The 12,522-nt window shown below is 41.2% G+C and overlaps 1 protein-coding gene across 5 annotated transcripts in view; it reads right to left on the bottom strand.

Moving 5' to 3' along the window:
- MAPK9 (mitogen-activated protein kinase 9) overlaps window positions 1-12,522 on the bottom strand; it is a 60,020-nt gene that overhangs the window by 6,840 nt on the left and 40,658 nt on the right. For all 5 annotated transcript variants that reach the window (XM_022563316.3, XM_022563314.3, XM_089909813.1 and 2 more), the window contains 4 exons: window positions 7,009-7,174; window positions 5,486-5,557; window positions 2,141-2,323; window positions 1,006-1,130 (listed from right to left, as the gene is read on the bottom strand). In XM_022563316.3, coding sequence (XP_022419024.1) covers window positions 1,006-1,130; window positions 2,141-2,323; window positions 5,486-5,557; window positions 7,009-7,174 — 546 coding nt within the window. The remainder of the gene's footprint in view (window positions 1-1,005; window positions 1,131-2,140; window positions 2,324-5,485; window positions 5,558-7,008; window positions 7,175-12,522) is intronic.

The following is a 12,522-nucleotide window of genomic DNA, read 5'->3' as shown; positions in this document are numbered from 1 at the left end:
GCTAAAGTCAATAGTTAAAAAAATAATGAGGCATGAAGAAAAAGGATCACTTTGTAAGACTTCTAAAATATTTATAATATGGATGTAGTTTCATTAAATACGTGGCTTATTAAAGATTTCTTTATAAGTATGATTTCCATCAGTTTCAGAATCAAAATAATTGAGGAAAAGTTAACCAAAAAAATAGAGCATTATAGTCCTCTTAATAATCACACTCTAAAGACATCTGCCCAAATGTAATTATAAAATTAGTAATCACAGGCTGCTTCTTAGAGATCTACCCTGGACAAGGTACTGTGCTATGAAATACAGAAGCTGCAAAACACATTTCAGGTTTATATTTCTTCCTGTTAGAACTCCCAAACTCAACCCCCAATTCATAAATGGACTGCTTCAAAAATTTGCTTAAAATCATGTGTTTATAAATCAAATTCTTTTCATATAAAACAATGTTTAAAATGGTGGTTAAATGCATAGGTCAAGACATAATAATGAGCATGCCACTATGTGGTTATTTCACTTCCAGCTAAAGACCATCCATACCAATGCTGCTACAGAAAAATGCACATGAGCACCAAACTCAGAAGTGGAACCCCCCTAGCAGGTACCTCTGGGGAAGGATGAACAAACTTGTGATTTTCAGGAAGTTTCTTAGCCTGACTGGGTGCCTAAACAAGATGATGTAAAGCAAAGCCCAAGGCACAGTGCCAGGTACACAAATGGATGCCTAAAAAAGGTGATATTATGATCACACATCAGCATCTGCATAAATGAAGATAATTATATCACCACAGCATAAGCATGTTCACTCCTGAGGTACTCTGAGCAGAGCCCCACTAACAAGAGTCCCAAAAGGGGTTGTGAGCCATGTTACATGGCCTCGTTGTAATCAGGAGTCCTTTTAAATCTAGGACTTTATGTACCCATTCCAGACTAACAGACAGAAGGTCCAAGGAAATGTATGCCCTGCCTTTACACATAAGCCTTTTCAAAATAGATGCTTACCGCTTCTGCTTCAGCAGGGTCATACCAAACAGTGATATAAGGGTGACGCAAAGCTTCATCTACAGAGATTCGCTTGTCGGGATCTATCACTAACATTTTTGATAGTAAGTCTCTGGCTTGACTTGCTAGGGTAAAAACAAATATTAGATTAATAAAGTAATACCGTTAACCTGAAAATCACACAATAAAGAACTAAATGTGATAGCAGAGACAGAACAAAAATATATTAACTTTGAGAAACTGTTGATAGCTTCAAGATTATTAGAGTCTTTTTCTTTAACAGTAAGTCAAGCAGCCACTTCCACTACAAACCAGGCTTTCAAATGTGCTTTCAGCTTCTGAATTTGGAAGGGAGAAGGACAGGGCACAAGGCTGAGAAGCCACGTCCAGGGAGGGTGCAGGAGCTAAGCTAAGGGTGTCACTGCCAAGAATGCAGGCATGAAGCAGAGGCAAGTGTTTTTTCTTGATGCCACATCGAAGTGAAATTAGAACAGACTAAGCCACACAATGATTTCATATTTGCACAGTATAGAACACTTCACAGATACCTCTGCTTTGCCTACCTGTATACAATGTTGGCAACATACACTTTTTTTAAAATCTAGAGATTAGTAGTTAGAAAAAAATCCAACAACTTCGATAACTTGGTTAAATATAAGGCTCACCTAGGTTTTAGCAATTAAAATTCACTAGTATAGGCAAAGAAGAGATGGGGCTTTTCTGAATGAGGCACAGTTTATCTTGATGTAGAGAGAAACAAATCTATTCTTTCCCTTAAAACACTTAGTGACAGGCACAGGAGAAGGGGAGAAGGAGCCTTTTAAAATTTCTGACTGTTCAACTGGGCTAGAATCTTTATTCAAGTATTCTTTATACCTGAAAACTGTTTGAATTCCATTTGCTGTAATTAACATAAGAGTCTTTCAGACTGATGTAAATATTCTGACCACAGCCTTCAGTTACGTCACTTTATTGAGGACAAAACTTCTAGGTCTTTAAGCTTTCTGAAATGCCTTCATTCTACCTGTAAATGACTTTGAGGGTTTCAACTATTTTGTCTCTCAATGTTCACAGGTTTTAGAATGCAAACATAAAGTGAAAGCTTCACCCAGTATAAGAAAAAATGATATCTTACTTTTAATTTTGTCTCGTTCAGATTCTGATGGGAATATCCAATCTGGAAAGAGTTCTTCAAATTTGATTCCAGGATACTTTGGTCTGTTTTCTACGTAATTCCTCACAGTTGGCTGAAGTTTCTTCATGAAATCTGCAGATGGTGTTCCTAGCTGCTCAATAACTTTATTCCACTGATCAATATCTAAGGAGTCTCTTGAGGAAAATACAACTGAAATGCCTTATATTCATATTACATAAAGTAGCATCATTCAAAGAAAAATTATATTTATACTTATCAACAAGTAATTAACCAGGCCACCTCACTGGGTCAGCAGAAGCATTCTGAAATAATATTCGAAAAAGGTTTGGGCTCCAAGTTAAGACTATTTAAAAAAAACTCTGCATCTTTATAAACTCTGATCACAGTTTATTAAATCAACACGATGAAGTCTATATGCCTTCCCATTCTAGATCAAAATAAAGTTATCTTGTAACTGAAGAACACCTATGACTGAAAGGCTTAAACATGAAATTAGGTAGTAATTATATAGGCAAATTGAAATCTGTTCTCATAATAAAACTATGTTAGATCTAAAGCTCCCTAAAGTAGAGAGACCTATCTGATTGCTCAATTTACAGCTGGGAGCCACCCCTGCGAGGCAGGTCTGGAGGGATGGGGTGCATGAGGGGGTGGGCAGGAGCCAAGGCTCTGGACTTTCTGAGCTCTCACCATGTCCTTTCCCACTGTAGCTGTGCTTACATTGAGCAGTGACAGCTTTGAGAGGTCATTCTGTTTTACTTGGCACTGACCCGGACCATCACTGCAATACAAAGGAGTGTGTTTCATTTCCTTTCAAAGTATATGACCTGGGTTTCAGACTCCATTGTGTATTAGACATTCACTAGGTGTCAGGCAGTCAATCTCCCTTGGGTCTCACCTTCCTATTTGTAAAATGCAGACAATACCAGCTTTGCCTCTTTCACTTGGGGCTTGAGATAACTGGCAAGATGAATGTGGAAAGGGATTCTATTGATAAAACCATAAAAATTATACAAGAGAACGCAAGCCAGAGGAATCAAATAAACAGCATCTTTAAAAAGTGACTAATTGAGGTATGTCTTAGAAAAATAAAATGACATCACTGTGAAAGAATCTAGGGAACAGACACATGGTCTTTAAAGAACAAAGGAGGAGGCCCTCTCGCTTCCTGTAATGTCTTTCTTCTTGCTGGTACACCATCCACTGGAGGATTCCATCACCAATCAAACAATTTTTTTTCTCCCATCTTAAAGCAACAGCCACTCTCCTTTGGCTGAACATCGTAGCTTAGCTACCATTCCCATTTGCAGCAAAACAGAGTTGTGTATACTTGTATCTCTAACTCCCAGCCTCTCATATTCTCTCTTAAACATCCTCTCATCAGACTTTTCCCCCATCACTTCATGAAAACTGCGCCCATCAAAGTTGCAGGTGACCATCCCTCAATTCTCAGTCCTCACCTTTTTGACAGTGTCAGTGAGCCTCCCTCAGTAACCTGCTTCCTGGCCTCCAGGGTCCCTTGCTCTCTGGGAGGTGCCTGCCTAAAGCTTTCTCTTTCTCTTAGGCCATGTGGGGACAGGAGTTCCTTTTCTACCTCAGGTTACGAATCTAAAACAAATCTCTGAGAACTGCAATCTGGTTTCTGGAAACTTTTTCTATCTAATGTTGGAAAAAGTTAGCAAAATTGTCTTTGGAAAATGATGTAATCTCTGTGTATGTTCTGAGAATGACAGTAGGTGACGTTATACATAAAATTATTATTACTGACATTGCAAGATGTTAATATGTAAATTAAGAATTTTAAATTACTTAATAGTGTACCAAAGAGTTCCTACACTTTTCATTTCTGTACTTTCTGAAGAAAACCTTTAATTAATTAAAGAAAGGAAAGTCACAAAATGAATTAAAAATTGAGACAAACTGAATGTTAAGTAGATACTTCTAATTATGTATCTTTAGGGCATTCCCTGGCAGTCTGGTGGTTAGGACTCTGTGCTTTCACTGCTGTGGGTCCAGGTTCAATCCCTGGTGGGGGAACTAAGATCCCACAAGACTTGTGGCATGGCCATCAATCAATCAATCAATCAACCAATCTTTAGAATACATCAACTTTTCCCTTTTTAAATGAATTTATTTGCAAATTAAAGATCTCCTTTTTTACATATTGAAACAACTGAATCTAAGGTAAGGCTATGGAAAATTGCTAGAAAATTTATTAGAACAAAATAAAATGCTGTATTTAACTTCACATAAAATCTGTGATGTGAAAAATGTCAAGGAAGGTAAATAAAATGATAGGAATAAAATCTTTTCATTCCAGGTCTGTGTTGTGAAGAATTTATATTACAAATAAACCAACCTCATAAAATTATAAAAAACTAAAATTACTTTAATAAAATACATATAAAACATGACTATATAACTTAAGTTCTTTTAAAGATAACCATCAATCTGCCAGCAGAGACCACTTTCATAACAAAAAACAAAATCAAAAGACTAATGAAAATTTTAGGTGGTTAGAACACAAATGAAAAAGGGTATACGTGAAGAACCATGTTAGAGCAAAAAATATTGAAGATGGAAGAATATGAGGAATATGAGAAAAGAAAGCTATTGAAACTATCATATATCTACTCTCCTTTATGCTATATGTCATTAATATGATTTGCTGACCACAGTATAAGTTAATCTTTTGCATTTTATATTTATTTAAATGTCTGTTAAACTTCCCCACTGTGTCACAAAATAACCTAAGTGGATCTTCTAAAATTTTCTACAAAATGTCAGAAGAGTAACAAAACAAAAAAATGTAGCAAATATTGTTTCTCACAAACTTTTTACTTTAATCTTTTTCATTTAGGTATTTATGTAGTTTGCTTCAGTTCTTACTTTGGAGGAAAATATTTTAATTCATCCTGGTAACTAATGAAATAGTATATTAAACAAATTACAAATTATTGGCCTATTAAATTTAGACAACTTTCTAGATAGCTAAATTAACTGAATTAACTAAACAGAATTTTCATTTAAATATCAGAATACATTTGTCAAAGAGTAAATACATTTCTTATAAGCTATTTTTAATAAAATTAAGAACTAATATAAATTGGTTTAACTTAATTCTATGCCTCAATAAAATTGTTACAGGTAGTCAAGCAAAAAAGAAACATAAAATTGAACCATTTGGTGTGTGACACTAATTTAACAAACATAATCAAGACCCCCTTAGAATACAGTCTAGAATTACAACATTTTCCTTTTGACCTCCTGCTGCCCTTGGTATTTATGGAAAACATGGCCGGGAAGGTCCCCCGGGAAGGATACGATCAGTGCCTTGGAATATCACACAACCTTTCACCAGCTCTCCCATGATGCAACCCACTGACCAGATATCAACTGAAAATAAAGTGAAATGACAAAATTATGAAGTGCCATGAACAAAACAAAGGTGAGGAAAAGGATTCTAACAGTGTACTAAACACACAAACAAGGAAAATAAATTGCTAGTAACGGGTGAACTTTTTTACACAGTATGAAATATTGCTGACCTCTATCTTGGCCTTCGGTTTGCAGCAATCTGGGCTTTTAGTGCCAAAGAGTCCAATACTTTACAGCTTCAGAAACAAAGTCCCAGAAACAAGAAGTGCCTGTCCCCACAAAGCTGTTTCCAGGCACATGCCCACCCCTGCCCCCAGCCTTCGTGGTTAGTGCTGGGTCTCTCCCTGTGAAGGATACAGTCTCTTCCTGGGAACAGGACTTTATGGAGGACCATTTCTGCCATGATGCACCCGACAGACCAGATGTCCACTACCAAACACCAGGTGATTAAAACCAGCCAGAGACTCTCCAACACATGTCCTTTCTCAAACCCCCTCCCAAACAAAGACAAACCCAGCTTGTCAGCAGGACTTTTGTAAAATATGAACACCACGCCTCCAGAATGATCCTTTTTTAAACTGTCAAGTCAGCAGGGCCTCACAGGGACAGGCTTGTCTGGGCTCCAGGTGAGGGCCAGAGGTGCCCCAGCTTCTGGCTGTTCACCATCTTCTGTGGGGGCCCAGCTGAATTACAGGCCTCAGGTGACCAGGCAGAGGGCTATTTATTGCCCCTGCTGCTGGGGGTGGGGTGAGAGAAGCTAACAGGGGACCTAATTTTCTCTCATGTCCACAGAGGACTGGAAGCCCACAGAGCTGTGTCTCTCAGAATGGGAGCACAGGTTATAAAATATCTGAATAAACTTGAAGCATAACTCATTTCAGATGACTTAGGCAAACTTTCAGATTCTTTTTTTTAACACGTGAATGTGATTTAGTTCTTTTTGACAAATTTTTCAAAAGTTAAGCTTCAAAGAGCTCTGATATTGCTTGAATAAGTTTTGCTGTGAAAAAAATACCAATTTTACACACAAAAAGCACATGTTGTATTATTCCATTTATATCAAGTTCAAAAATAAGCAAAATCAGTCTCTGTTGCTGGAAATCAGGATAATGGCTTCCTTTGGGGATTGAGACCCAGAGCGGGACTGGGGAGGCCTTGGGTGCTGCTCGTTATGTGGGTGTGCTCCCATTGAGCTGCACACTTGGGATTTGCATACGTTTCTGTAAGTATGTTATACTTTGATAAACGTTCAAAAATATTAACTTTAAAAGTGAATTTTTAAAGTGGATAATTTTAGCCAGTGGAAATATAAAATTAATTATTTCTCATCTGTGAACTATGATAACCTATGTATAACACAGCCTCCACATTATACTTCATACAGTTCACAGGAAAGAGAAAAAAACTAGTGATGACGAACAGCACTATTTTTACACATCTCGGCCTCTTCCAGTTCTGTCTGTACTCACCGTTCTCTTTGTAGCCCATGCCCAGGATGACTTCAGGTGCCCGATAATACCGCGTTACCACGTAGGGGGTCATCATAAAGTTGGTGCATGCTGTGCGAGCCAGGCCAAAGTCAAGGATCTTAAGGGTACAGTCTGACTTTACTACAATGTTGCTAGGTTTCAAATCCTAGGGCAGAAATGATTTAAATTAATAAAAGGCACCAAAACATGCTAAGTAAACAATCTCACATTGGTAAGGATTTGTGAGGTATGTGAGAGTGCTGGGAGAAGGAGGAAAGTTAGAATTGAACCCTGGGATTTTGGAACCATTTTGGAAAATCCTACTCTCATATTGAAACTAATACAAATCAGCCTAGAGAGGCCATATGGTTGCCCTTACCCCTGTGTGGAAACCTTCATGACACTCCTTTGCTTAAAACCTTCTGAGAACTTCCACAACACCCTCTCCTCCCTCACTCCACGCCTGGTCATCCTTCAGTTCCCAACACTCTGGCTCTTCCCTGCTGTCCAATACAAATATAACTCAACCCACATGTGTAATTTACATTTTCTAACAGCCACCTTAAAAAAAGTGACTAGAAAAGGTAAAATTAATTTTAATAATATTTTCCTTTACTCCAATACAGTATATTTCCAGAATATTCATTTTAAAATGTAACCAACATATAAAAATTATTAATGAGATATTTTACATTCTTTTTGTTTGGTACTGTCTTTGAAATCCAGTGTTTATTTACAATTATAGCCACACTCTGAGTACTTAATAGTCTCAGGTGGCTAGTGGCTATAATACTGGACAGCACATGGCTAGAATTCTCTGACCCTGGAATCTTCCAAAGGCTTCTTCTTTCCTTTGAAGAAGAATCCCATGATTACCAACCCCAACTTCCCACCCTTCCCTGGGACCTACCACTCCCCACCACACATACTACCCTCAAAGTCCCTCCTCTGCCCCTCCCAGCACGGGCTCTGTAAGAGGAGGCCTCAAGGGTCTCTCTGTGCTTTCAGCTCTTAGCCCGGAGTTTGGCACAGCAAACTCTCAGAAAATGTTTGTTGAGTGAATGTACACATCATACTCCACCACACTCTCAACACAACCTATCACTTCTGTAGTTTTTTCCTTCATAACTCTAGGGACTTTCTCCATGGTGATCCCCCACATCCCAGACCCTTCCTCAGGCCACAGGAATTTGACTCTTGCCTTGGACTCCAGCCTGCAAACTCACCCTAGAAACTATGACTTCTAAACAATCCACATCTATTCTTTTCACAAGTGCTTTCCAATGTGTAGCTACAACGTCAAACTGCCAAGTCACACCACACAGTAAGACCATCACTTTTAGTGACGTTTCAGGCCCAGCACCTGGCTGAAACTTTCCAATCGATGTGTCACCAACGGGCATAGGTGTGCCTTGAGTGATGGCTGCCAGGTGTTATTGGGATAAGCAGAAAAACACTTAAAAATTACATCAGCTAAAATTATGTTTCATTACTGCTAAGCACTCTCTTTCTAAACATCCGGAATTCAGTAAAATATAACTTATAAATATATATCACTTAAAAACATAATTAAAATTCCCACCAAGCCCATGCAGATGCACTGGTCCCTGGCTGGCCCCAGAGCACTTCCGCTGTGCATGTCCCGATGTGGAGATGTGCTGTGGGGAGCACTGCCAACTCACCCACAGCTGCTATTCTGCACAAAGGAAAGCAAGCGAAGAATCAGCCCCACGCTCAAACCAGTGACCCCTTCCTGTGAGAAGGCAGTAATACAGCTAAGGTAAAACAAACCAATCTGTTTCTAGATTCCTTTTTTAAAACCAAAGAGTATGGCAGGAACAGGCATTTCATAATACAAATTACTAACATAAAATAATGCTCAACTTCATGAAAATTAAAAACCCAAATGACAAGGAACAATTTTTAGTCTCTCTTCTGGCAATGAGGAAAAGAATGGCAATATCCAGTGCTGGAGGAAGAAGCAGAAACAGACCCTTCCTTACACTGTTGGTGGGGACGTCAATAGGTGCTTTCTTTTTAGGAGACTGATGTTTTTAAAAATTTGAGATGTCTATACTTTACCACCAGCAGCCCCTGAAATCCAACCTGGCCCTGAACTAACACAGCGCCACATGAACAAGGATGATTAGAGTAGTGCCACCGGCCAGTCTGATGAACTGCTGTGTGATTAGTAGACATGCCCATTCCAGCCACCTCCACCTGTCAGAAGATTGTCCTCTTGCACTGATTTTGTTGGAACAATGCACTTTACTGCCATCTGCTGGAAAACTGTGATAATAAAATGCAAACCAAGCTGTCAAAGGTGTGGCTTGTTGTCCTGGCAGGACTGGGAGAGGCAGCCCCGCCTCCCAACGCTTGCCGATGGTCTCAGGGCGCCTGAGGGCTCCCCACATGCACAGCTGCTCTCCCACCAGTCTCCACACACAACCAGAAGAAGCTTTCCACAAACAAACTGGACTTGTAGTTTGAAGATGGCAGAGTAAAGACAGTTCTGCCCCTTCAAATCTTGAAAACTACTCCGAACAAGAAACACACATTAAAATAAAAATGACACCTAAATTTAGGGGCTTGACCCAGAGTGCGGGGATGGCATCACTGGGGCAGCCAATAAGGGTGCACAAAATATCTGCAACCAAAAAAGGGCAAGAGCAGAGGTGTGGAAGGTTGAGGCCGTTGCTATTCCTGGTCAGTCCTCGGTCTAGAACCCACTGACTGAAGAGGTGTCCTAAGAGGGAGAACCCTGCACATTGTAACAAGCGTCCACTGCCTTGATTTCCCCACAGGTACCTATGACCCCTTACTCAGGTGACTGTACCTGGGAACAGCAGACATTTGGAGAAGTGTTAGACACAAGTTCTAAGTGGATACTGAAAGTCAAAGACTCAAAGCAACATCATGCCTCCTCTAGCTGGTGGTGGGGGGTGAGTTGTGGAGGCCAGGTAATAAATGGAGACGGGTCCAGATCTCTTCCAGCTATATTATGACACAGGCCTAGGGCAAAACTGTGGAAGAATATTGCTGTTCACCTCACATGAGTGTGAATGGTTTCTGATCGTCTTTTCTAATCAGTATGGAAGAATGCATCTGCCCAGTCAAAGGCTACATGCCACACCTGAGGCCTTACTAATCTGCTCTAGCAATGACACCGTGTCCAGCACAAGCAGCTGCAATCAGGACTACTGATCAGCTAAGGCTCGATGGTCTACATTCTCTAGCATCCATCTAGTTTCTTCAAGGGCTGGACTAGTGAATTAAACTGAGCTATGAGGGACCACCATCCTCGCATTCTTTGGGTTTTAATGGCAGCATTAATCTCCTCCATTCTCCCCCACCTCCCAGAGTTCAATAATGTTTTTGATGTACTATCTTGAGGGGGGCAGTTTCAGGTTTCCACTTGGCCTTCCCCATCATAACTCTTACCTCACAGACCAGAGAACCAATGTAGGGGTCACTCTGCTAAGAATACCAACTGCCAACTGTATCAGTTCCAATCACACACTCGAGGACTGGGGAGATGACTGTTGGGTGGGTCCATGGACCCTGTGGCCCACTGTGAGCCACCAGACTTAGAACCCTCAGGAATGAAGATCTGGGTCACACTGAGGTAAGGCACAGAGACCTGCCAAGGTGATGGCTGAGGGTGTGAATAATGGAGAATGGAGAGAATGAGTACCTGTTGTGGCTCCGAGGTCAACTGTAGTGAAAGGGGCTATAGTTGGTCCCTTCCCCTCAGGAAGGGAGGCCCACAGGGAGCCTGAGGGGGCTGCTCCTGACCTGTGTGGAGAAGCAGAGCTGAGGGGGGCAAGGGTGGATGGTGGTAGCCATGAAAATGCGTACCTGGCTCTCTGCTGTGGGACTGCAACTGACAGACACCCCACTGAGGTACCCTGACCCTCCCCTCTGCTTATGACAAGGCCACACACCCTACAGTGGCTCTTGGCTAATGACTGCATGGGGAAGGAGGTCCATTCTTATGAGACACCAGATTCCTCTGACAGGCAGCTCCCAACCCTCCTTCATGCCCTCTCTACTCCAAGGGGTCAGACTGGGCTGACCCCTGTCAGCTTCCCCACCTCCTCTGACTCACTCCCTCTGTTCTTCCTCACAGGCCTTCTCCCCATGCATCTCTTGCATGTCTAATGTCATCGTGCTACACTAATGCCTTCAATGAAAAACCCCACATGCTCTATGGGGAGGGAAGGCAGCAGAAAGGAATAAATGACTTGGCTGAGTAGAGTAAATTCCAACCTCAGTGAGTGGCCCGCAGTGAAATAATGTGGACCACAACACCTGGGAAGGGCTTAGGAATTGAACGACAAGTACTGTGGAAGGCAGGATGGGGCAGGGAGCAGGACACTGAGGGATCTGGGGTGGGGGAAGGTTCACAGAAAGGTAAAGGTAGACCTCCCAGATCCACACAGAGGTGTTGGTTCCTCCTTTACTCCTACTGGCCTATTATCTAGAAAAACTAAAACCAAGTTTCCAGACTCAGGCCTCAAGCACAGTACCAACAGATCTGCTGGTATGAGGCACAGGAAGGGCATGGGTGAGGGGCCCAGCCTGAAGACAGGGTGCTGTAGCGAAGGTCTGCATTTTGCCACATGAGAACTACAGCCCCACCCCACACAGCCTTTCATACCAGCAGCCAGATTGCTCTCCCTCAGTCAAGAGACTGGAGCCTTTTCTAGAGAAACTAAATGATGTCCAGAGAAAAGACCTGCAAACAGAGACACCTGTGGGTATGTGTTGCTCTAGAGAAAAACCCCTCATTCAACAATCCCAACCCATGCACTTCCACTTGGCCTTCTAATCCTTCAGTCTTAAATAGGACCAGTGACAAAAGGTCACCAGACGTTTGAGGAAAACCTCACACGTGACAGCGAGAGACCAAATGCACTAAAACAAACAAACAAAACAAAACAAAACAAAACCTCAGGGGAAAGGAAAACACTGCAGGCAGCAATAAGAAAACTTCAAAGGGACTTCCCTGGCAGACCAGTGGTTAAGACTCCCAATGCAGGGTGCATGGGTTCGATCCCTGGTCGGGGAACTAAGATTCCGCATGCCACACAGCGTGCCTAAAAACAAACAAGAAAAACCCAGAAAACAAACTTCAAAGAAATTCTAGCCTTGTAGAGATGATAGTGTCTCCGTGCAAGAAGAACAAAATGCTATTTACCACAGCCAAGACATGGAAGCAACTTAAGCGCCTATCAACAGACGACTGAATAAGAAGATGTGGTATGTGTGTGTGTATATGGAATTACTCAGCCATAAAAAAAGGAATGAAATACTGCCATTTGCAGCAACATAAACGGACCTAGAGAATATTATACTTAGTGAAATAAGTCAGAGAAAGACAAATACTATATGATATCACTTGGAAGCTAAAAACGGATACAAATTAATATATATACAAAACAGAAACAGACTCACAGATATAGAAAACAAATTTGTGGTTAACAAAAGGGAGAGGGGGGGCTTCCCTGGTGG

This window comes from Delphinapterus leucas, chromosome 3 (genome assembly GCF_059928025.1).
Source record: "Delphinapterus leucas isolate spDelLeu-1000000601 "Yukka" chromosome 3, BTC_Dleu_Yukka2, whole genome shotgun sequence".
In the NCBI taxonomy this organism is placed as follows: Eukaryota; Metazoa; Chordata; class Mammalia; order Artiodactyla; family Monodontidae; genus Delphinapterus; species Delphinapterus leucas.
Note: the sequence above shows the minus strand (reverse complement) of the source record. Positions and strands in the feature narration are given on the sequence as shown.